Source organism: Drosophila serrata, unplaced genomic scaffold (assembly GCF_035046125.1).
Source record: "Drosophila serrata isolate PLE 108 unplaced genomic scaffold, ASM3504612v1 contig_272, whole genome shotgun sequence".
NCBI lineage: Eukaryota > Metazoa > Arthropoda > Insecta > Diptera > Drosophilidae > Drosophila > Drosophila serrata.
The window spans coordinates 3,446,218-3,469,772 of record NW_028257170.1 but is presented as its reverse complement, the minus strand read 5'-3'; the positions used below and the strand labels follow the sequence as shown (position 1 = coordinate 3,469,772).

The window sequence follows — 23,555 nt, the reverse complement described above, 5'->3', positions numbered from 1 at the left end:
AATTTCAAATTCAGTTTGAATATAAATTTTATAGTAATAATATTTATTTTATAAAAGAAAACCAACACATTCAATTTGTATAAACACAACACAATTTGAGCAATTATCTTAAAGTCCTATTCTCGTGCTTTTGACGCTGGACTGCGGCATAGTTCCATCCTCGACATCTAGATTTTGCAGCATGGCAATAACTTCCTCGTCTGTGATCACTACCTCTGGCCTGTCATTGTTATTAATAAATGATATGGGACTGGGAGAAATTGGATTGGCCGTTTCGCCGCACAATTCACGCAGTTCCTTTTCGAGCTGGTCCTCGTCTTGACTCGCACCTTCCACGACGGAGCTGTTGGACATGACGTCCTGAACTTCCCTATGCTGGTCTAGAGTTTCCCGCACATCGGCCAGAACCTCGTCGACATTATCGTACTTCAGGCCAGAGTCCGAAAGCACTTTTTTCAAAGTATTCGATCCGATCTTGTAGGCGTCCAAAACAACTCCACTGTTTTGCGCCTCGTCTACGCTGGACAGCAAGGATTCAATATTGTGCAGGGCGATACTGCGGCGCTCTAATAAAATAAAAGGGAATGAAATTAAATATTCCAACTTGAACAGCTCCTTACACTTACCATGATTCTTTTCCAGGAGATGCCTCTTACGGAGATATGTTTTGGCCATTTGCCGCTTGTTTTCCTTCAAGTACTGGCGCGCCTTATCGTCGTTTACCTTGATATCTTCCTCCAAGTTCTCCAACTGCTTCAGTAACTGTGCTTGAGTGTTCTGTAGGTTGTGGACAGCATGATCCTCTTGGCTTATGTTGAGATCCTCGCCGTGTTTTTCTACATTGTGAATTTTCAATATATAAAAATACTCATAGGAGCTAAGAGCCAAAACTTACTCGGTATTTTCACCAAGTGAATTTCGCGCAATCCTTTTTCAATTTTAAATTCCAGACCAACGATTTGCCGAACATTTAAAGAAATCAGGCACACATATAAGTCTTTGTCCGATTGGATCCGAATCTTTTGCGACTTGCAAAGGCTTTTGAAGGCATCAAAATGGAGAAGTTTTCCACTATTCTCAGGCAGGATATTTTTGGTTATGAGGTCGCAAGTGCTCTGTAAGAGTAAGGAATATAAAATATAAAGTGTACATATTAAGCGACATTATCAATTTACGTTTAAGACATCCAGATGAATCCATTCGACAGTGGATGCAGCCTCCAGATCCTCAGCAACCACACTGTGCTTGATCTTCGACCAACTCCAGGATAGGGGGCGTTTTACAAGGCTGTTCACAAGCCAGCCGCTCCAGGAATTCGCCGGATCGTACTCGAACTCTGTACGAGATCGGATTAGTTTCTGTTGCTGCATTTGCGATAAAACCGTGTCCAGGCAGGCGGGCAGTTGCTCTCCCCGCATGAACTGTAGCTGCAGATCCCGAAGGCTGAAGACCGGTCTGCCGCAGAACCTCAGGTAGTTGCCGATGAGTTCCTTCCAGAACTTCATTTTGGCGTCATAGTCCTCGGTGCTTAGGTGCCGCGATCGGAACATGGCGAACTGCACTTGCATGACGGCGTCGTCCTTCCAGCATTGTGGAAGTCTGAATTCGCCATTTCCCATGACACCATTTGCTAGGCTCATCCTTAAAAGTCAGGTCTTTCCCTGGAGTCCTACAAATAGCGCGTCTTCTGTCGCAGTATTTTTGTTGTTTTTTCATCAGCTGGGTGTCAGTGTTGAACAGGGCTGAAATATTTACACAGCTTGTAAACAAAATTCAAATTTATCTGTTATTTTAATAAAAAATAATTAAAGCTGTACATTAATTTAAATTTTGATAATTATTGTAAATACAATCATATATGTTTGTATTTAAAAAGAAATATTCAACAAGTGGTTGTTTACGTATATTTTATTATTGAATAAAGAATATATTTTTTATTCATTCTGATTCTTAAAAGATGTAAGATTTGCATGAATAATAAATTAAGACATTTATTTCTTTTCTTTGATCACTTCCCAACACTGCCGATACATGCGATAACCTGGATATCGATTCGATTTCTCCACTTCCCACCCCGAATCAGCTGTTCCGATTCAGGCTACTTCGATTAACAACTTCTGGCGAAAATTTTGTTTTGAAGTTTTTGTTGAGTGTGCGTGAAATTCAATTTCTTTCGCCTCGTCTTGCCTTTGGAAAGTGCCACCATTCCGCAGGACTCCGGGCATGCATGGAGCAAGGAGCTAACTTGGCCGCGCAAGGATTCCCGCAGCATCGATGAGAGCAGAGCAGCACCAGCTTCATCCTCAGCATCAGCAGCCTCAAAAGTACATCTTAGTTCCCTGAGTCACGTTCTTGGCCTGTTTCGCCACAGATCACCAACCGCCAGCCGGAGTTCCGCTCTCTCCGAGATAAGATCTCTGCGTCAAAGTATACGCGCTGCCAGTCTGCTCTGCGTTACCGGGCAGATTCCTGATTGCAGCCGCAGCAGCCAGAGCCGAGCTCAACGTGCGTGTGACTCTTTGGATTCTCCATTGTTCGACGGTGGAGTGACTGCATCTTGCAAATCATCATGATGGGAGATGACGATCGGATCAGCCTGCGCAATCAATTGGCGAGGGGTAAGTGGAGATTTCTGGTGCGTCTGTAATATAGATTCTTTATCGGTCGAAGAGTTCTATTGGTTCCAGGCTTTTGTTCCAATTTGTTAGTAAATTGTGCAGATAGTTGAAGTCATAAATTACTTGCATTTTTTGCTTGGTTATTATTTACTTAATGATTATTTCAAGATAATGATAGCTAGAGAGACTAATGTTAGAAATTTTAAACATAAGAATATACTTCTTATCTAAACTCTGTGTTATATTTGATTTAGGTTCTTTATTTCTGATATTTGTGATTAGAAAGAAAACTTTTTTGCATAAATTAAATATTAAATGAAATATATTCAGAACATAATCACATGATGCTTAAGGGTAAAAGTTAAAGCTCTCTTAACTTTAATTATGTTTATTTAATAGTCAAAGAAAACATTCCGACAGAATTTAATTCAAAAAGAGTATTCTTTTATAAGCCCCATTTAATAATTGGCACTATGAGTGTCAATGAACGGAATTCGCTTGAACCAACCCAAAAATTGCCTATTCATCAAATATGTGATTATAATTGCTTGAAACTTCATCATGACTTTGATCTATATACACGAAATAATGAATGATAGCCTACTTTCAATAATAATAATAATAATCAAATATGTACAGCTCCTCAAGCTATGTACATATATAATTGAATCAGCAATTCTCCCGATCTCAGCTCTCTGATTTTTTGAGAGGTTTTTGGAATTTGCACAGCCCATTTCTAATCGTTATCTGGATCGCCTCCACTTCAGACTTAGCACGCCCTCTGTGCCTGCAGACAGAGAGAGTCTACGAGTGGGGAGAGCATGGGGTCGATGATGGTCACAGGCGGTACAAGCATGACCTGGACTGTGCAGAAGCTAGGAATTTTTCCAAGAGCACCCATAGCAATATGCAAACGCAGACGGACGTAAGAGCCGCCAAACCACAGACGTCGTAGGGTTCACAGTGGGTCGACGCTGCTCTGGCAGTGTTTTTTAAATGTGTTTTCGTAATGATTAAGTTCGGTTCGACGCTGGCCGCTCATTAATACGACTCTATATGTGTGCCTTGCTTGCGACCATCTACGTACGCCTGTCTGGATGTATGTTAAGAGCTTATACATATGCGAAAGCCGCGACGCAGCCGCCGCCGCTGTCGATGTCGATGCCGCTGCGACAGTAAAATTTCATTCAAACGCGTTTCACGTCTGTTTTCGAACGGTCAACAAACGGATGGGATCGGATCGCGCGATCGCCAGTCGCCATCGCAGCTCACAATAGCGATTTAGAAACCTATGAACTAAACAAACAGTCCGCCAATGGTCCAGCAGCTCCACCAGCTTTACTGCTTTACCCCCGCCTGTGATAAGTGCCCGTCTCCAAACTCTCGCAGTTAGCTCCCTTTTCGTGAAAAAAAGAAACACATAAAGCCAAGAAAATGAAAGTCCCCACGCGCAGTAACTCGAAATATTCATTCAATTTGAAAATATTCAAATTGCATAACGATAAGAAAACGACAACGACTAGCACCAGTCCACCAACCTCACCTGTGATCTCAGCGAAACGGAACTCATGGCGCGCTTCATGGCGTTCGGCTTTGGGCAGCGGTTCCAAGTCCACCAAATCCATCCAACAGACCCCTTCCTTCGTTGAGCCCGATCCGATTGATGAGCTCGAGCGAAGCAGTTGCCACAGCTCCTGCTCCTCCTTGTTTTCCGCCATTCAGATTCCGCAAGGCGATGAGCTCATGTGTAAGTCTGGTCTTGTCACAAAATGTGAGCTTTTTACGAGGATTTCCTCTATGTTTCCGACGAATTTACCTTGAAATTAGTAAATTTGGGGTTTATTACCACTTTGAAAGATACCGTTCAGAAGAGGGATGACAAATATGGGGCTATGTCAAAAGATAGCTTATATGGCACCATTAAATTTACATTGAAACTTGAAACAAAATTGAGGAAATAAACAAGAAACTTTCAATTTTTTTTCAAGATTGGTATCACCGGCGTTTTTCTGGCGTTAAGCATAAAACCATTCAAGATTAAGTGTGAATTATGTGTACAAAAATAGAGTGCAAACGAAGAGAGGATGTGTGATTAGATAGGCATAGCAGGGGACCTCGGGAAATGTTAATCGACATGTGAAGATCGAGGCTGCTCTTAACAAGAATATATGTACAAGTGTAGTTAGTATTGGCGGTGAAGTGGTGCTCGCCGAATGGTCAATTCCCTGGTCAAATCGGGCAATTCCACGATACGATAAGCGACGCGCCTCGGTGGGCAGATAAGGAAGGTGTGTGTTTACCTCACTCACCTGCGCACATGCGTTTGAATCCCCGATACTATTCGGTTCCCCATTTCGCCAGTGTTCAGCTGTTTACGGCTAATATGTTATCCGGCAGCCAGTCAGAGTCAGTTAAAGCCATCGACGTGTCGCGCTTGGTTGTTGTGGCGGCAGCGGCGTCCCCGTAAAATGTTTCCGGTTTAGGCAATCTACATACATAGTCGGACTAGTGCTCGTAATGAGCTCCAGGCAATAGGGCACATTCACAGCCACATCTACGTCGAGGCGAAAGCTCCGGAGCTGTGAACTACACCTAAAAAATAAATACGCATCGGGGCGAGTGTAGGGGCTTACCAGTGATTACAGCGAGCACCGTGTGTGTTTTTGTGCAGCACCGGATTCTATACTCGAACGGAATAAACCAGCTCGTAGTTTTCAGCTCTTCCCCTCTGCACCTTCCAGGGGTTACATCATGCCGGAGGCGTTGCATTTTACATCGATCTTTGATCTCATAATCAAGAGCGGTGCGTTCACAGTTCAATCTCTGTTAAAGGGAGACTATTAAAGGGAAATGTACTCTATAAGAATGTACTTGACTTGACTTGACCTAAAGCAAAATAATATATTTATGGGTATATAAGTGTTTTCACAATAATTATCAGTATAAATTCTAGTCTTATCTAGCACTTTTAACTTTATATAACCACAAATTACAACCATAACAGAAAACAAACTATAATTATAATAGATATAATTGCCACAACTTTGTCGATCCGTAATGTTTGCAAATACTAGATACATTTTATAGTAGTAGTTAGAACTTCATACTCCCTAGTTTTCCTTAGTTAACATTCACTGTATATGATAAACCAATGTGAAGTACACGCGATACAACGAACCTTTGGCAAACTACATATACTTGTATTTGTGACACAGTTTGGCGCAACGATTGGCCGATTCGATCTTGACACCGTGAACATGAACATGAACCGCTTTCAAACATTTATTTAGCAGCCTGAGCGTTCGATTTCTTTACTCTGCTCTTGTAATGCTCGGAAACTTGTTGTCTGTGACGAAAGCCGCTTCGGATTAGGGGGGTTTAGTGTCGTAGTTAAAGTAGGCAGGCTTTCCAAATGCAGCACTGCTTAAAAAGTTCATGTGCCAGACAAAAACCTATCAAAATCTGACAGTTTTACAAGTTTCATTAACAAAATTGATCTGTTTACTTCGGTTTAGATTTGAGAGAGATGTTTAGCCCAAAACGATGTATAAGTTATATCTCTGATTGCCTACCAATCAAAGGTGTGCACAGGTGTGTCATTGTCAGGTTCATATGGAGCCAATTTAGAGCTATAATGCACCTAAAATGCTCTCTTTGCCAGCATTTTTCTGTATTTAATTGTATATTGACTAATAGCAATTCTTGTGCTCTTTCAGCGATGCCATGGTTTGGCATGGACATTGGCGGTACCCTCACGAAGCTGGTGTATTTCGAGCCCAAGGATATAACGCCCGATGAGCAGGATCGAGAGGCGGGGATTCTGCGGAATATACGGCGTTACTTGACCAAAAACTCGGCATATGGCAAAACCGGACACCGAGATACACACCTACAGGTGAGATAATGATCATGATGACCCGAAAGCCACTCTAGAAATGTGGAATGTGGCTGTGCGATTTTGTAACAAAGCACGCTCTGACGCGGGGCCATTAGCATCGGGCATTATCATCTAAAATATTATCAATCCCAGCAGGCGCGAGTCGCGATATTTGTACCTCATCCTCCAGTCAGTCAACAAGTCATCTTTGGCGGGTCATCTGCTGATTCCACAGTGTTTCAAGTGACCTTCACTCTCGCACACACGAAAGCACGGAGGGAAATTGAGATTCCATTCATAAATAGACATGATCCACACTCGAAACTCGACTAAAGCCAAACAAAATGGAATTTCGTGATTTTATCACCGTGTACATAACGTTTTTTCTCGCAAAATACGATTTCTTTGTTTACTTTTCAAGCCAGGTGATTCACTTAAAGTTTATTCGTAAAATGTTTAAATAGTGCATCACGGATGCTCAGAAATAGGTCATTGGGATTTATTTTTAACAATAAACATATCAGAACTTGAATTAAAGATGTTTACTAGTTTAGTTTGCTTAAAATGCACACCCTTTATCCGCTGTTTCTGATTGAGAAATAGTAAACCGTGTTTTTTATTCCTCTATTAATTAAATTGTCTAATTATACACACAGGGGTTGATGCCCCGCCAACAGCGCAGAGCTAGGTATTATTCAATGACTGAAAATTAACAAATTTCGCACTTTCCTGGCTAACTAAGTACGTCAGTTCACAGAGTACCTTGTACCTAGACTTTGGCTACTTTAAATAAATAAATAAAGATATATATGTGTGTACAATTTAGGTTTTACTTTAGGAACACTTTAGGTGACGTGAACGTTGGATTTTGCACTTTAGTTTTAGTGTTTTTTATATTTTATGGGACACTCGAAAGTATAATTTTTACGTATTAATAGAATTGTCGTAATACAGGAAAAGTTAAAAGTTTACATTTGGAAACAGGATATGGAAGAGAAAGTGAACTTGGAATAAAACAATCTTAAACAAGAAGGAAAGCTAATTTCGAATAATTTCTGTACTCTTGAAGCTTGCAATTTGATAATGAAGTCGATCTTAACTGGGCCAAAAATGCCATCAATTCATTACCTTTTTTTGAAATTAAAAAAAACAAATTCAAAAACTTATTTTTCGACCGGACATTTCGATGCTGATCAAGAATATATATGGTTTATACACATCACATGTTACAAGCTTCTGATTTAAATGATACTCAGCAACAAGGTATAAAAACAAACGATTTTTTTGTGAAAAATCAAAGTATTCCGGACATCATAATTAGGTCGAAATTGCATTAATTTTATTTCGGAAAGCTTTTTTGTGTAAGTTTTTATTGCACTAACAAATCTGCATACTGCGTTTGTCGATGCTGTTGTCAGTTTTAAACTAAAATTATAAGACCCTGGAAAAAGGTATAAAAACAGACGGTTTTGTCCAAAAAGCATAGTATAAAAAAACATTAATTTTTATTTTGAAAGTTGTTCTATGCTAGTTTTTACTAGATTAACAAATCTGCATACTCATCTCAAATTTCGACAATGGTGTAACCCTTTATAAAATTTTCAATTTTCGGCAGAATTTCAAACATTTATTTTCCGACCGGACATGGCTAGATTGACTTGGCAGTTGTTTCTGATGATTAATATATGTAATTTATGGGGTCGGAAATAGCTCCTTCACAGCGTTACAAGCTTCTAACTAAAACTTGTGATATTTTTGTTATTAATAATTTTAATTTCTCCTTTCCACAGATGGACAACGTCGAGATCCGTAAGCGAAGGGGCTCACTGCATTTCATTCGCTTCCAGACCACCGACATGGGCAACTTTCTGTCGCTGGCGAAGCAGAAGGGCATGGCCGAGCTGGTGACCACGGTCTGTGCAACCGGCGGCGGAGCATTCAAGTTCGAGCAGGATTTCCGCGATCAAGTCAATATGAAGCTGGCCAAATTCGATGAACTGGACACGCTCATCAAAGGCATACTCTTTGCTGATCTGCACAATTGCACCGAGTGCTACTACTACGAAAATGCTCGCGACATTCTGTAAGTGCTTGTCAGTTTATGACAGTCTTTGGGAGTCTAAAATTCTCTCCCTTTTTCAGGAAAAGCGAGAAGCGCGAGTTTAATTTTTCGCAACCATTTCCGTTCATTTTGGTGAATGTGGGATCGGGAGTCTCCATTCTTGCTGTCTACGGACCTGACAACTATAAGCGCATTTCGGGCACAAGGTAAGTTGAGGTTTCTGTGTGTCCTAATTGCCTTTTTGATTACCATTGATTCGGATTTTCAGTTTGGGCGGCGGTACATTCCTTGGACTATGTTGTCTACTTACTGGCTGCACAACCTTCGAAGAGGCTATTCAGCTGGCCACCAAGGGCGACAATCGGAAGGTGGACAAGTTGGTTAAGGATATTTATGGCGGCGACTACAACCGCTTCGGTCTGCCGGGCGATTTGGTTGCTTCAAGGTAAGAACAGCAAGCTTTGAAACGAAACCAATAGGCAACTAATTATGCCATGTTCAGCTTTGGCCAGATGCACATCAATGACAAACGTGGCTCAGTGTCACGTGAAGATTTAGCCAATGCGACCCTGGTCACCATAACGAACAATATTGGCTCCATTGCAAGGATGTGTGCGCTGAATGAGAAGATCGATAGGGTAAGCTTCACCCAATTATTATCAAACTTTCTTAAATTAATCAGTTCCCCCATTCTCTAGGTCGTCTTTGTGGGCAACTTCCTGCGCGTGAACCCCATTTCCATGAAACTGCTGGCCTACGCCATGGAGTTCTGGTCGAACGGCACAATGAAGGGTCTCTTTCTGGAGCACGAGGGATACTTTGGAGCCCTGGGATGCCTGCTGCAGTTCAACGGTGAGTTGGCTGCAGCACTTCAAGACCCAGCGGCCGATGATTGCGAGGGAGGTGTGTGTCCGGATGAAACGACGACACCTTCGCCCGCGGACGAGCCGCCAGAGAAGTCGCTGGCCAGCAAACACTCCACTAGATAGTCGCTGTAAACGCCACATGTTCCCGCTCCCGATTGCAGTGCACATGTACAGTAGTCCTAAGATTTATGATCTAATGATCCTTTGCAGTTCATCTCTATGGTATTTATCGTACTCCTCTTTCTCGGCTTTAATTGTTAACCCTGAGAACGCACAAATTGTAAATGCATGAAGAAATCACTGAATGGATAAAGAGTGCCTGGTGTGCAACGAATTTCTTGGCCCGACCACACAGTTATGTCCTACGTTCGTGTTGTTATCTTCACGTAACCTTCGGTAGTTTTAGTTTCTTTTCTACAGTGATAGTTGGATAGCTAGCGGAAAAGTATTACAAATACTTGACTATGGAACCGCACAAGAACAGCCCTAACGAAACGCCCATGTGTCCTAGTGACAAAATATTCATGCATATACGTCTAAGTTTCTGTTTAAGTGGATGTGTTTTAAAGTTTCATTTTCGTAGCGAATAAGTTTGTGGTCATATGTTATGATATAGGATCCAATTTGTCGGCAGGTCAATAAAAAACTTGTTTAAAACAAAGTTGGCGACATTTTAAAATGTTATTTGATTCGGTATTTGTCCGACTACTTTCCTAATAAAAATAATAATAAGTGCCAAAGGTCAGCCAAGTCTAATCTAGATTATATTCCGAATTGTTCCATCTTTTAATTTAGAGCTAAACTTATGTTCTATAATGCAGAAACTCAACACACACGTCTCATTCCGTCCGAAACATTCGGTATTGAACTGCCAATTTTGCTATAATCCCTTCGAATGCCACAGCTGGCCTTGAAGTCGAACACTCTCAGATTGTGGTCGGTGGCCACGAACATGTATTGGCTATCACAGGATAAACTATAGACGGGAGAGAAGCCATTGTGCTGGCGTGTCCGTCCGGGGAAGTACAACTGTACATATTTTGGCATTCTAATATCGTAGAGATTGACCCGAGCATGTCGGCAGCTGCCGACCAGCACGGCGTACAGTCCATCGTGCTCTAAGCAGTAAAAGGACGAGTCAAAGGGATCTTCCCAGATGGCAACGTCGCGATCAATGCGACGATCGAACATACGAAAGGAGGTGTCAAAATTGGCTGTAAATAGCACCTGATCATCCTTAATTTTTAGATCGTATATGGACTTTGTTGCCGAGTTAAGGACCAGCTCCTCGCCACTGTAAAACAGAGTAGAGGAAATTAGACCCTGTTTCATATATATAGTCATATAGTAAATGTTACCTTTCCACATGAATTGCCCTTAGGGCTTGACCGTCGTTGTCCGTATAAAGACCCCCATATAGCCACTGGCCATCCGGACTCAGTTGCATTGACTTAAAGGCATGGGGCAGCTTTGTCACCATATCGAAGTGTGTCAAACCGAACTCCTGAGATCGCTGCCACAGCTTGGAGCAGTGATCGGTGCTGGTTGCATACAGATCTTGGACAAAGTCCACGCAAAACAGATATTCGTTGGCGGGATGCATGCGCTGCTCCGTAATGCCCTCCGGGTCGTAGTGAAAGCACGATCCGCACACCCGTCCCGCAAAAATTGTGTTCTTTTTCTTGACAAAGTGGGAGATGTCACTATTCGTGGACGTACTGATCTCCTCCTCGAACCGGCGTTGCAGAATGTCGCAGCTGGATCGGCGGTACTTGCGCAGATAGGCGGCATGTGTGATATACAGAGCGTCGTGCTCAAGGCACAGTTTGGTGGGGAACATTTGAGCATGGTGGAAGTAGGGGCGCTCCAAGTAGGTGCCGCTCACCCAGTTCTTGGACACCTGGATTCGCTCGTAGTTCGTGAGGCGCTTGCGGTTCCTGTGGGCAGGAATTTACAAGGATGTCATGTACAGTCTGAACTTTATAGACAATTGACCAACCTCTTTTCAATGCTGGGTCTATTCCGGTTGCCACAGAGCAACAGATCCAAGGAGAGCGGGTAGAAAATATACCTGTCTATTATGTCTTCCAGGTAACGGCTGGCGAGGCACAGACACAGCAGATCTCCTTCCGAGCAGTACTTAAAGACCAGTAGGAGGCAGTCCACGTTCAGATCGGTCAGCCTCAAACGGGTGTCGTGCATCTTTTGCTGAATAATTAAGAATTTTCAAGGAAATTCATAAACAAGGGAACTATCGCATTTCGATTGCGTCTAGTGTTGCCAGTTTAACTAATTTCTGGTTAGATTTAGCATATTTTTAATGTTTGAGCAGCGTGGCCAAGCTTTTCGGTATCGATAGTTTCCTATCGATTAATCAATCAACTTCCGGTTGGCGGTTTTTCACTCCTTTTCGGTAAATTTGAAAAGGGATAGAGGAATGATTACAATTAAATTGTATCTCATTTAGAGTCGTGAGAGAATACAGCTTATTCTGACCTGAGTCTCAGACGCACCCAGAACAAAAGATTAAGAACATCTGTTGGTAGTGATGTACTCATGTGAATCACTATAAAAAGCTAACGCAAAATGACCCGGAATTGTGAAATCTTAGTGCTCTCCGCTCTTTTGCAGTTTTCTTTATGTTCTGACTAAATGAATCAACTGAATAAGGAAAAAAGAAACGTACAATAAAGTAATCTATTTAAACTGTTATCTTATTTATTGTACTTCCTAATTTTGTATACTCAAAACTTCAAATGATGTAGACTGTCTAAAAATTGTTCTTTGTTTAAAGCTTATTGCGTTAATACGCACAACAATAATTAAAAAAGATTGGATTTTTTTGTTTACTTTATTGGGACTAACTTCGATGTTATTACTGCGGATTTGGAATTTCAGTGTCAGGATCAGATGGATGGTTTGCCGCCGCCTATTCACAAGGTTTTTCCGAACCTTTCCCGCCTTGCATGCAATCTATCATCTTTCCAGGGCAGGGATTATCTGGAGATGCACCTTTTGCGGCGGCAACCTGCGCCTCCGTGGTGCTAAATATGGTAGCTACACCACCAGTCGGACCCACCATGCCTATTATTAGAAGTCCACCAGCCTGTCCCGCTGGCGGTGCCGCCGGCGCCTGGTTGGCCGAGTCCTCGTGGCCATCCTGACAGTCTGGTGAGCACTGCTGGCCGGGAACCTCAGGTGCAGCGCACGCCTTGCTTGGATGCGGACCAATGTAGAATGGATTGAAGGGTACGTCGTCCGAATTATGCATCCTGCTGAAGGGGATGGGTAGCTCCGGAAAATGGTGAACGGCAAACGACAAAACACGGATAGATGAATTTGGAATTTATGGTGTTGGTGTACCGAACTGTTGTCCCTGAGGTTAGCCCCGAAAGTGAACAAAACTTTAAAGTGCTATGTATAGGCACATTGAGGACCGTTCCAAAGCCTACTATAAAACATGATGTGGAGCGTTTTAGAACAATTTTTCCCAAACTTATGAAGTGTTTTTATATACATATATATAAAGCCACAAGAAACTAAAGCAAAACCCAAACTCTAAAATTTAAATGAAACATTAGCGCGTCGATCTTATCAGCAAAGCTCTTTTGAAATTATACCATCAAAGCTTTGGGCCCATAAAAGATTAACCATTTCACAGAATGGCAAAGGCATGAAAGGAGAAATACAATTCATGGAAAAATGATTAATGATTATTTACCTTTCCTGCTGTGGAATTCGAGTTGCAAAGACTAGACTTTAGGGAACCACTTCAAAGTATGAAAATAGACAAGAGATATTACTTCTTAACTTTGTATAATCACTTCACTGACGTGGACTACATTTAAAAAAATGGTTCTTTGTTTAAAGCTCTCCATCAATATGTATATTATTATTTAAATAAGATTGGTTTATTTTTGTTTTACTTTATTGGGGCTAACATTGATGGTATTACAGTGGGTTTTGAGTTTCAGTGTCAGGATCAGATTCGATGGATTGCCGGCGCTCATTAACAAGAGTTTTCCTAGCCCTTTCTGCCTTGCATGCACTCTATCATCTTTCCAGGACAGGGATTATCTGGAGCAGCAGGTGCCGCCGCCGCCAGGTTGGCCGAGTCATTCTGGCCATCCTTGCAGCACTGCTGGCCGGAAGCCGCAAGTGCAGCGCACGCCTTGCTTGGATGCGGACCAATGTAGTATGGATTGAAAATGTACGGCGTATTCATTGGTTTTTTCATGCTGCTAAAGGAGATGGGTGGCTATGGAAAACAATGAACGGTGAAACGATAAAACACAGAAAGATGAATTTGGAATTTATGAGATTTGTTTCCTGAACTGATGTCCGTAAGGTTAGCCCCAAAACTGAGTAGAAAGTATGCCCTCATTGAGGACCATTCAAAAGCCTACTGTAAACAAATACAAATGAAAATGGCCATATAATTTTTTAGAAGTAAAAAGAACATTTCAAAAACTTGCATAAGTCCACTACTAAAATACTCGAGAATAAATAGACAGGAACTGCACATTTTTTTGGGACACAGAAGTCGAAAATAATCTGTGTACATCTACGTGGGATACGAATGTGCACATCCACGTACTTACATACACGATTGCAACAATTTAAAGTTATTTAGAACACTGTTTCCGCAATTAGGCACGAAGCCACCGAGAGATTTTTGCGCTAAATACCTTAACTGAACATTTGATTGACTCGAAATGGCGCGCAAAGCTGTCTGATCTGTCTAGAAAGCTGCGTCTATATACGCACTGTGGAAAACTTTGTAAACATTGGAAGATTTATTTTAATCTTACGACAACTGGTGTGAGTCAGACTGCATTTGTTTGCGAAAACCTGACATCTATTCATTACCTGATAGGCTTGCAAATAAATAAACATTAGATTAGCATAGTAAAGTAAACAGTTCTGATTACAATAATTTCTCCGCACATAATTGCTCTATACCATAGATAAGACAGACTACATTCCGGAAAAATAAATGGTTAATGAAAACAAAAAACAAAACCTGCGGAGTGCCTCTCTAACAAAGAAAAGTGTAACGGCCATATTTTTGGGTCAGGGAAAGTAGCGTAGCTGTAACAACAGTTCAGCTCTAGTTTATGGTTAAAGGTTTTAGAACCTTAAAAGTGAATTTCAGCTAACCTAGATCTCCAAGTACTTTTCCCCCAACCATGATAGCTTGGTACTTTCCATTTAACCGACATTAGTTCGCTTTATGACCTTTATTAGGGGCTTGTTAGGAAATTTGTACAGTACTTTACTTTTTAGTGTCAAAAATCAGATGGTATATTCTATATGGAGAAAGAATCGTGACTTTCATGTTAGTAAAGAAAGAACGCGTATTTTCTGGATTGTTCGTTCCAACGCCCGTTTGAGACTCTTATCACACTTGCACATGACAATGGCTTTTAACATTTGAATTCTTCAACGAAATAGGCCTAGGGTCTTGAATCGTTAAATACTCTTTTAATTTTTAAAGTGTATATAAAAATGGAGCACATTTCAAAGTATGATAAAAAGTAAATAGTCGTTTGTTTAGAAGCTTAAAACTAAGTGAAGCAATCATTTCCGACCCTATAAATCATATATGTTCTTGATCAGCATCAACAGGAGAGTTGATCAAGCTATGTCCGGTCGAAAAATACATTTTTGAAATTTTTTCGAAAATTTCACAAACAAGATAAGGGGTTACATCGTTAAAGTGTTAAGAAATTGGCAAAAATTTCAGTTTTCCGAATATGAAAATTGAGTATGTAGATTTCCTAAACTAATAAAAAGTAGCATAACAGCTTTTCGAATTAAAATTAATGAATTTTGGCTTAGTTATGAGTTCTCTAGCCTTTAATTTGCAGAAAAAATTCATATAAAAGTATGGGTAAATCGATTCAAAGAATGCGTATATTTAAAGCTCATTTATGAACGATTTCCGATACGACCCTTCCATTGAATACTGGAAGGGCTTATAAAATATGGCTTGCGACGATCCTAAGCTTAGTTAACAATATAAAAATTCACAATTCGTATAAAAAATTTCACAACGCTATAAAAAAAATCAATATTTTGTTCACTGAATCTGAACAATTTAGAATAGAAAATCACACAAATACAAATTAAAGAAAATTTCACAATAATATAGGAATCTATGGGTATTTTCCAGTCGGCTATGTATCGATCTTCAGCACCATATCGGGGGAAAAAGTTCATGCGTGGCAATGGAGCTCCAAAAATTGATAGTCACAATCTGAAGGTGACGTCGCCGTCAGCAGTTTTTCGCGTTTTGCGCAGTTCTCGTTCTCCCCATCGGAAATTTCATAATCTGAACAAAGTGCTTGCCCGGCCACAGGTAGAAATGCTCACTCACACACCCGAAAATCGGGGTGGCATACATGCAAAAGCCCTCACCTCGTCACGTCGCCACATCAGATGACAGTGGTGGTGCTGGGACCGACCGACCGACCCGCCCGAACTCTCCTCCTCTGCTCGCAATAATACTTATTAGCTTACTGTTGTTTTTGGGGGAGCAAAGTCACAAATATTTCCGCAACGAAAGTCACGTTCGCCAACCTGATAAGTTGCAGTCACTATTGTCATTATCAAAAAGGGGAGGAGAATCTACAAAGCAATTAGGAATCCCTCGGGCGAGAGGAGATCTAAAAATATTCTCTTAGTGCTCCAAGAAGTCTCTCGATTTTTCGCGAACTGCTAATTTATCACCTTAGATAAGAATCAAGACGAGCAAATACTTTGTTTTTCTGCGTAGATCCGATCAAAATATTTTTCTCATCTTACTAGAATGTTGTATTATTAATGTTAGTAAACAAACAGTGACGCATTCCGACTCTCAAAAATCTTATTTTTCCCCTGACTCATTATTGTTTTCGACTTGTATAGCTCGCTAGTTCTATGGAATTGGATTACAATATTCAGAACCAGTCAACATTTTATGCTAAAATTATAAGTATAGTCAAAATTTTAAATATAGTAGCGACTATTTTCTATTCTGTTATAATTCTGTAAATAAACTTTGAACTTCAAAAATCCCCTTTGTTCTTATCTCTAAATTTTCATTCTAAAGATAACGTACAATTTTTAATTTAATTCCTTCGATTAATTATTCATTTGATAAAAAATCATTAACCTTTTCGCTTGACTTGCCAGTTAACTATTTAAACGATCTGCGAGGCTCCTAAGTCCCACAGAAGAAATAAAAAAACACGGTTAATTATTATAATTCTTGGTGAGATCAAATTTCAATGTATTATGTTTTTTGTTTTCTTTTTTTCACGATTTTCTCTTACAAGATTTTCATATAGTAGACGAAGCGTAATACAGAAGTATTAAATAATAAATAACAATTTGCATTTGTTGCATTTTTTAACATGGAAACTAATGTGTTGTTTTAGAGCCCAAAAACAAATCAGGGCGACTGTCCGTTTTGATCAAGATCAACAGTTTGCAAAAAAATTAAAAAATGTTACAATGTATTGTACAAAGGTAGGTGTTTTTGTTTTTTTGTTTTTTATAGGAAGATTAGGTTGCAGAGAGGAGGCTGCGCAGGGCGGTGCGATTCTTGAACGGATCGTGGCCGCGGAGCGCGATTGGAAGGCAGTGAGTTCTTGTGTGTTTGTGTCTAAAAGAAAATGTCTAAGCGAGGCTTTAAGTCTTTGTTTGGCAGTACCACCTGCAGGAAGACGACGTGGAACGCAGTCGTAGTCGGCGCGCGCCCAGAAGAGCCCAAGATGTATCCACAGTGACACATCGCCTGATATGTCCATTATCCTGGCGGCTATCCAAAGCCGGCATTTAGCCGGAGTACTAGCCGACGCGCCAGCGTGTCCCAGAAAGCAACCCGTGGGTGACTTTATCGAGCTTCGATCAGCCCATTTCCACATCCGTTTCGGGTTCAGGTTCCGTGGACATGGCATTGGCGTTCTGCGCCATCTGGAGTGTGGTGCGGGTGTAGTCTAAAGGCTCCACGCCGATATCCTCGTACTCGTGCTTGTCTCCCAACGAACAAGGTCCGCCCTCATCCTCATCAATGGCATCGGTTGATGTGCCCTCGCTCTCCTCCTCCGCATCGCTCCAATCCTCGGCCACCTCCACGTTAACGGGCAGGTACATGTGGAAGGGGCGCTGTTCGCGCAGCCATGGCGTTAGGAAGATATGGCTAGCGGTCATCCGTTCCGTGTAATCCTTTCTCAGCAACGATAGCAATAGCCAGCGGACCGATCTCGAGAGTGTCATTGGAATCTGGACGTTACCGTGTCGGATTACCGTGATTAGGTTGCAGTTGGCCTTCTCGTAGAACGGATATTGACCAACCAGCATCGTGTAAAGGATCACGCCCAGCGACCACATATCCGCCGGCTTGCCCTTGTACGTTGGCTGGGGACAAAGGAGCTCCGGAGCGGTGTAAAGCGGGCACCCAATCTTGTCGCTCAGGGTATCATCTTCGCCATCGAGGATCATTGAGCCCTCAAGCGACTCGTACTGCAGTTTGGTTCTGTAAGCAAGAAAGAAAAACAGGAGCCATCATTTCGTGAACTTTATTCAATAAGATTGCATTGATTTACAGATAGATTTGTATCTACAAAGTGTGATTACTATGACATTCAGATAGATATAATGCAGCCCCTGAGCAATGAATATGCCTTTTTGTTCCCAAACACTGGCACTTATTTAAGCCATTATTCTGATGGCAGACTGTACACCCGCCAAAACATGGGAGCTCTACATCATGTGCAATCCCTTGGGGCCTTGCATAACCCCCGATTTTGTGGGGCCATTAGCTATAGCGCAATATCGAAGAGACTTGAATCGATCGGATACGGCGCAGCAGTGGCAGCAGTGCCAATGGTAGTTGTAGTTGGCGTTGGCGTTTTGACAAGTCAAAAGGCGAAATCGAATTCGGCCGAGAGAGAGACAGAGAGTGGAGAGCATTGTCAGTTCGGTGACGAAAGCGCAGCTTGCGACCCCCGACACCCATGAGCGAGTGCCTCCTCCGCCTCTCCCACAACCGCACTCTCCCTCACTCCGCCACGCCACTCCACTCCATTGACATTGGCCCACATTCGAATGCAAAAAGTAACAGAAAAAAAGAAGGCAGCAAACACGGCGAATAGAGCCAAAAGAGAGCCGTCAGCTGAGTGAGTGAGTGAGTGAAGAGTGATGTGACGTATCGCAACTTGTTGCTGCAACGGCGCTTCTGCTGGGATCCAACCACCAATCTTGGCGGCACAATAGCAAACCATCGAGAGATACACAAACACACGGCCGCCAGCCATGGTATTGTATCGTATCCAAACATCCAAAGAGCCAAACACACAAAAAGCAGGCCAAAAAAACCTCGAGCTGACCCTGAACAAAAAAACAAGCTTTGAAAACGCGCCTCTCCTCGTCACAAATTACACGGCACACACTGTTAAAAAACGTAGGGCATTTCAATCATAAGGTCAGAATTAGATATTGATTTGCCATATCTTTTCCAAGTGTGAACTTTTAAGATCAAGGTTTTGATAATCCCTGTTCATATTGAGATAAAAACATTTTGAAATTAAGATCAAGACAAATAGGGTCGGAAATGACTCCTTCAGTGCCTTGCAAGCTTTTGACTAAAATATATTTCTGTGCACAGTATCCAAGTGGAGAATTGGAGAAGTTGGAGATTGGGAGTAGTTGCAGCCGGTGACCTCGATGGGTCTCCAGAGAGGGGCTTTGAAGAGCGTACTCTCGGGGGCGGAATCTCTCTCGCTGGCACAAATTGAACGTACGATAGAGGTTAACAAAATCAGAAACGAAAATACGGAAAACCGGCGGTGGCAGCGACGACTAAGTGTTCAAACACCTTGAAGCGTTTTAAATAAAAGTATGACTACCGATTTACATGCATAAATAAATACGCGCAGGCATATACATACATATATATTTATATGTGGTAAAAATACAGAAGATCAGAGTCAGGGCCACTAACCGCAGTGCGACCTTAAAGATTTCGGCTCGTCGCTTGGTTGTGCGTGCGTGTGTGTGTGTGTGTGTGTGCGAGACTTTGGATACGAATACACACAATGTACACAAAGTACATAGTATAGTTATAGTATCTTTCGAATGGAAATGAGCGTTAATATTCGCATTGAACACACTTGTTGTTTATTCCTTTTTCGCCAAGGTGAGAGAGCGCTATATTAGACAGAGTATGTTGTTGCTAATGTGCGTCTTTGGCCTCTTCCTTCCGCTGTTATTTTTGCACTTGGCTGAGAACGAGAATGATGAAAAATCAGCAGATATTGCGCTAATTGTAAGCCATACGGAATCGAACAATTGTTCACGTCATTCCCTGCTGATGTCAATAGTAAAGTCGCAGTGATGATAATCAGAGCGGCAGAGAGTGTGTTTATTTGCATATGCGAAAAAAATATACAATTTCGATGGCGAGAATATGGAAAAGAATACATAGAACAAATGTGAGGTGGGCAAAGCCCAATATTTCGTCAGCCACTGTAATACACATGCAGTAAAACGACCACGTCGCTCTCTCGCACACACAAGTGCCCATATGTATGCTCAACCCAAGAGAACCCGTAGTAGGTGGCCTCCGCCTTAGCCAACACCTCCCGCCCCCACCTCACAATTGCACATGCCGTATTGTACAATTCTTAAAATGTGGCAATGTTTCCAAAAATGTAAAGAAATATAATGAAGGGGGCTCAACATTTCGGCCACCACTGTGGCACATTGGCCCTTGTCTGAATAAGCTTCGTGCCTCGGCACAGTCGAGGTCAACACACTACGTTTGTACAATCTACAGCTTTTTTAATGGACAAAACATAATTTCGATACTTTTGAAATATTTCAAATATAATAAAATAATGATGAAATAAATAAACAATTCAGTTGCAGATAATGCCAATAAATTTATAATCACAGCGTATAAGTATATTTTCGTAAGAATCTTTAATATTTATATTATATTTGTATTGATATTTAAAAAGACAAACTAAAATAAATATATAAAGTTCTGAAATGCATTTCAGAATATCCGTGTTTTTTAGATTTTTAAAATAAAAGCGATTGAAAAAAGATATTTGAATATTATTTAATTGTAATAATTAGTTAATTTAGATTTACCTATCTTAAAAAAATATTTTTTTACGACTTTTATTTGGACCAATGGTGTCCCACACAAAATTTCATACGCAAATACACCGCGTGCATGTGGCTTGCCAGTATAATTGTTTTTGTTGGCCTATTGGTGATTCGATTGCAACACTTGTTAAATGTTCAATGTTACCCACAACGACAACAACAACAACAACGACAACATAGGCCAATAACAAGAGCAACAATTGTGGCACCACCAACACACACACAAGCACACACGGCGAACACAAACAAGATCTCTCGCTCATAACGAGTTTTTATCGAATTGCAAAATAAAGCGACCAAAAGTCAGAGACATGTATGCAATTGAGCTGGTTGCTGTTTGGTATATGGATGTAGGGGGATTTTGAAGGTGTCACCACACAACTCACCTGGCCTCGTCGATGAAGTAGAACCGCTTGAGCTTGAGGTCTCTCAGGATAATCCCGTTCCGATGGCACACCTGGACGGTCTGGCAGATCTGATGGAAAATCGCTCGCGCCTCGGCCTCGCACAGTCGCTTCTCGTGCCGAATATAGGTGTGCAGGTTCTCGTAGACGCCGCTCAGGCCACCGGTGGCGTCCCGCTCCTGCGGCACCGGCGCTATTAGGATGTAGGTGCGATCCTTGGACAGCGGCACGATGTCGTGGACGGGCCGGATCAACGAATGCCCGTAGATGGTGCTGCGGCGAAGCTCCTCGTCCTGCTGCTGCAGCTGGAAGTAAGCGCGTTGCACCTTGTGCAGGGGCTCGTTGACGATCCGGCATAGGAACTGCTCCCCGGTGAAAACGTCCACGCAGCGCAGGTTCGATGCGGTGAGATCGACGAGGTGGCGATACGAGGCGGGTGTCTTGGCGGTCACGGCGGCCGAGATGTGACTAGGCTGGGCGCTGATCAGATACCGCTGCTGGATTAGCTTCACCGGCTGCTGGTCCGTGGGCTCCGCGGCAATACCCAGGGCCAGGAGTTCGCAAGCGCCATTGGGGGTCATCAGTTTCTCTCGGATGGTCTGCAGCATCTTGGCGTTGGGAAAATTCTCCTTTTTGGGGGTGAACAGGCCGGATCCCGATGGTACTCCGTCCTCCTGGCTGGAACTCATGCTGCTGCTGCTGGATGATGATGATGATGATGCGGGCGAGGCTGGTGATAAATAGTTGACTACTTTGTTGGCCGCCACTACCGACGCCAACGCCGTACTGTTGTTTTGTCCGCTACTGTTATCCATGCTTGCTTGTTTACCACTTAACTTTATCACAGTTCTTCGCTTCTCCTTCTTTTTCGTTTACGATCGGTTCTGCTTCTTGTTGCTTAGCTGTACTTCACGATTTCTTGTCCACCGCGTTTGTTAATTGTTTTGACATTTAGCGACGCGCCGTTTAGCGTGCGACTATTCCGAATTCGTTATTGAGCGTACTCCAACGCGGCAATTGCTAATGCTGGCGAAACGAAATGCGAAAGCGCGTTATTTCTCAGCGATTTTAAAACAAATCGAAAACGCGCCCGACTTCTTCGCAGTTTGAATTTCGAATGTTCCGATGACTCGCTGCTTCATGCCGTTGTCGCTATCGTTGAGCAGAGCTCGTGGAAGCGGAAAGCGGAGAACGAATCACCGCTCTCTTTCGCTCCCATTACTTCGGGGGCGCTCTCCCTCTCCCGCACAAGGTTGTGCGCGCTTGTGTGCGTGAGCATGTGGACGGCGCAGAGAGCCAGAGAGAGAGCATCGTTATTTTTGAAAACAATTGCGCTGAACGCTGAAATTCCGACTTTGCCTTGCCATGTGTGTAAATTCTCACACACACACGCATGCGTCTGGGCTTGCGACGAGAAACGAGACGTTGAATTTGAATGCCCGCGATAACTCATTATTTCGAATATTATCTTTACAGCAACCCTTAAAAATGAATATGATTTTACATAACAAATAATCCCTGGGCACTAAATTAGAAAGAGGGAAAGTAAACATTATGAACTTGATAAACACAGATCTACACTGCGTCTTTATATTTTCAATATCTTTTGGCTTGGCGACTGCGAATTCAATGAGTTCTTTTCAAAATTGTTTGTTGTAATGGAATACATAACTTTTTTAAATATTCGCATTCTTTAATAAAATCATAATAAGTTATTCTTTAAAACGTATATGATTCTAGATAAGGAAAATGGGATAATGGTCTATAGTTTAAATTATTATTGAGTTTAAAACTTGTAAGACTTAACTTAAACTATTATGAATATGATTAGAAGTATCTAACTGTATCAGGATTTTTTATAAACTGTTTAAACAACTGTCTTCGAATAATTTTATATTGTATTGCTACCATTTGGTGATACATATTATTCATACATATTTCAAAGGTTTGATAAATTTCATGTTTGATTCACCAAATCAATCTTTAAATTTTTTCCTGTGCGGGATCATTACTCACTCATACGTGTGTGCTTGACTGCATTGGTATTCGTGTTCGCAGTGCAGACGATTTCATGATTTTTGCAGCTGTCCCTAAACGAGGATCACTGGGCTACGCAGGAATTACGACAGCGACAGAAGGTAGTGATCAGAAGAGATCTTCGAGGAGCAGGAGCAGGAGCAGGAGCAGGTAAGAACCACTGAGCGGGCATTATATCGCAGGTAGATTTCTATGTCAGCTGCACTATTCCAACCCCTAAGCACCATGTAGTGCACCGATGCAGGGCTGTACATGAGCTGCAGTTGCATTTGCAGCTGGCGCAAGGTGATTTTCCCACTAAAGACATCCGTCTCGACACAGATGCGGTCAAAATAATGGAAATTCACAACCAGCTTCGTGAAACTGTACATGATTTTTGGTAAGATGTTTTTAAGAACACCTCTCTGAAGTTGAGGATGTGATGTATCCTAAATACCTGTACAAAAATGGATCCATCCTAAAGTTTCTGAAACTATGAATCAAGAATATAGAATTGGAAATGGATATAATATTTTGACCGCAGCTGTACCG

The 23,555-nt window shown here is 41.9% G+C and overlaps 5 protein-coding genes and 1 long non-coding RNA gene across 10 annotated transcripts; 1 reads left to right on the top strand and 5 right to left on the bottom strand.

Annotated features, from left to right (window-relative positions):
• Positions 1–22: 22 nt before the first annotated feature.
• On the bottom strand, positions 23–2,548 carry LOC110184660 (charged multivesicular body protein 7). Its single transcript, XM_020953263.2, has 4 exons — positions 1,176–2,548; positions 896–1,115; positions 627–836; positions 23–566 (listed from the first exon to the last, which is right to left on the bottom strand). The coding sequence occupies exons 1-4, from the start codon at positions 1,638–1,640 to the stop codon at positions 109–111; spliced, it is 1,353 nt and encodes a 450-aa protein (XP_020808922.2). The 5' UTR covers positions 1,641–2,548; the 3' UTR covers positions 23–108.
• fbl (pantothenate kinase 3 fbl) lies at positions 2,072–10,084 on the top strand. 5 transcript variants are annotated; one of them, XM_020953220.2, is made up of 7 exons: positions 2,072–2,618; positions 6,335–6,513; positions 8,286–8,578; positions 8,638–8,763; positions 8,826–9,002; positions 9,060–9,195; positions 9,256–10,084. In XM_020953220.2, exons 1-7 carry the CDS (start codon positions 2,570–2,572, stop codon positions 9,544–9,546), a joined length of 1,251 nt encoding a protein of 416 aa, XP_020808879.1. In that variant the 5' UTR covers positions 2,072–2,569; the 3' UTR covers positions 9,547–10,084. The 5 variants fall into 5 exon arrangements, with proteins under 5 accessions (XP_020808879.1, XP_020808875.1, XP_020808878.1 ...); XM_020953216.2 differs by lacking the exon at positions 2,072–2,618 and adding an exon at positions 3,684–4,365; XM_020953219.2 differs by lacking the exon at positions 2,072–2,618 and adding an exon at positions 5,259–5,421.
• Positions 4,302–5,392, bottom strand: LOC147643488 (uncharacterized). Its single transcript, XR_015271992.1, has 3 exons — positions 5,252–5,392; positions 4,928–5,197; positions 4,302–4,434 (listed from the first exon to the last, which is right to left on the bottom strand). It is a non-coding gene; the product is annotated as an uncharacterized LOC147643488 (long non-coding RNA).
• Positions 10,085–10,174: 90 nt separating the features above from the next.
• LOC110184624 (F-box/WD repeat-containing protein 4) lies at positions 10,175–12,247 on the bottom strand. The gene is made up of 3 exons (XM_020953222.2): positions 11,423–12,247; positions 10,782–11,360; positions 10,175–10,717 (listed from the first exon to the last, which is right to left on the bottom strand). Exons 1-3 carry the CDS (start codon positions 11,623–11,625, stop codon positions 10,249–10,251), a joined length of 1,251 nt encoding a protein of 416 aa, XP_020808881.2. The 5' UTR covers positions 11,626–12,247; the 3' UTR covers positions 10,175–10,248.
• An 8-nt stretch (positions 12,248–12,255) lies between these two features.
• On the bottom strand, positions 12,256–13,084 carry LOC110184653 (uncharacterized). Its single transcript, XM_020953253.2, has one exon. It carries the CDS (start codon positions 12,692–12,694, stop codon positions 12,353–12,355), a length of 342 nt encoding a protein of 113 aa, XP_020808912.1. The 5' UTR covers positions 12,695–13,084; the 3' UTR covers positions 12,256–12,352.
• A 3,579-nt stretch (positions 13,085–16,663) lies between these two features.
• trbl (tribbles pseudokinase 2) lies at positions 16,664–22,112 on the bottom strand. The gene is made up of 2 exons (XM_020953255.2): positions 20,970–22,112; positions 16,664–17,944 (listed from the first exon to the last, which is right to left on the bottom strand). Exons 1-2 carry the CDS (start codon positions 21,800–21,802, stop codon positions 17,317–17,319), a joined length of 1,461 nt encoding a protein of 486 aa, XP_020808914.2. The 5' UTR covers positions 21,803–22,112; the 3' UTR covers positions 16,664–17,316.
• Between the last annotated feature and the right edge of the window lie 1,443 nt (positions 22,113–23,555).

Excerpts from the sequence above, each read along its gene's own strand:
- fbl (XM_020953216.2), top strand. The coding sequence starts at position 4,053 with ATGAAAGTCCCCACGCGCAGTAACTCGAAATATTCATTCAATTTGAAA. Across the intron at positions 6,514-8,285 it reads ACCGAGATACACACCTACAG|ATGGACAACGTCGAGATCCG; the intron begins GTGAGATAATGA and ends TCCTTTCCACAG. Across the intron at positions 9,003-9,059 it reads GGCGATTTGGTTGCTTCAAG|CTTTGGCCAGATGCACATCA; the intron begins GTAAGAACAGCA and ends TGCCATGTTCAG.
- LOC110184653 (XM_020953253.2), bottom strand. The coding sequence starts at position 12,694 with ATGCATAATTCGGACGACGTACCCTTCAATCCATTCTACATTGGTCCG.
- trbl (XM_020953255.2), bottom strand. The coding sequence starts at position 21,802 with ATGGATAACAGTAGCGGACAAAACAACAGTACGGCGTTGGCGTCGGTA. Across the intron at positions 17,945-20,969 it reads TACTTCATCGACGAGGCCAG|AACCAAACTGCAGTACGAGT; the intron begins GTGAGTTGTGTG and ends TCTTGCTTACAG.
- LOC110184624 (XM_020953222.2), bottom strand. The coding sequence starts at position 11,625 with ATGCACGACACCCGTTTGAGGCTGACCGATCTGAACGTGGACTGCCTC. Across the intron at positions 11,361-11,422 it reads AGACCCAGCATTGAAAAGAG|GAACCGCAAGCGCCTCACGA; the intron begins GTTGGTCAATTG and ends TCCTGCCCACAG. Across the intron at positions 10,718-10,781 it reads AGGGCAATTCATGTGGAAAG|TGGCGAGGAGCTGGTCCTTA; the intron begins GTAACATTTACT and ends TCTGTTTTACAG.
- LOC110184660 (XM_020953263.2), bottom strand. The coding sequence starts at position 1,640 with ATGAGCCTAGCAAATGGTGTCATGGGAAATGGCGAATTCAGACTTCCA. Across the intron at positions 1,116-1,175 it reads TTCATCTGGATGTCTTAAAC|AGCACTTGCGACCTCATAAC; the intron begins GTAAATTGATAA and ends TTACTCTTACAG. Across the intron at positions 837-895 it reads TCACTTGGTGAAAATACCGA|AAAAACACGGCGAGGATCTC; the intron begins GTAAGTTTTGGC and ends TTCACAATGTAG.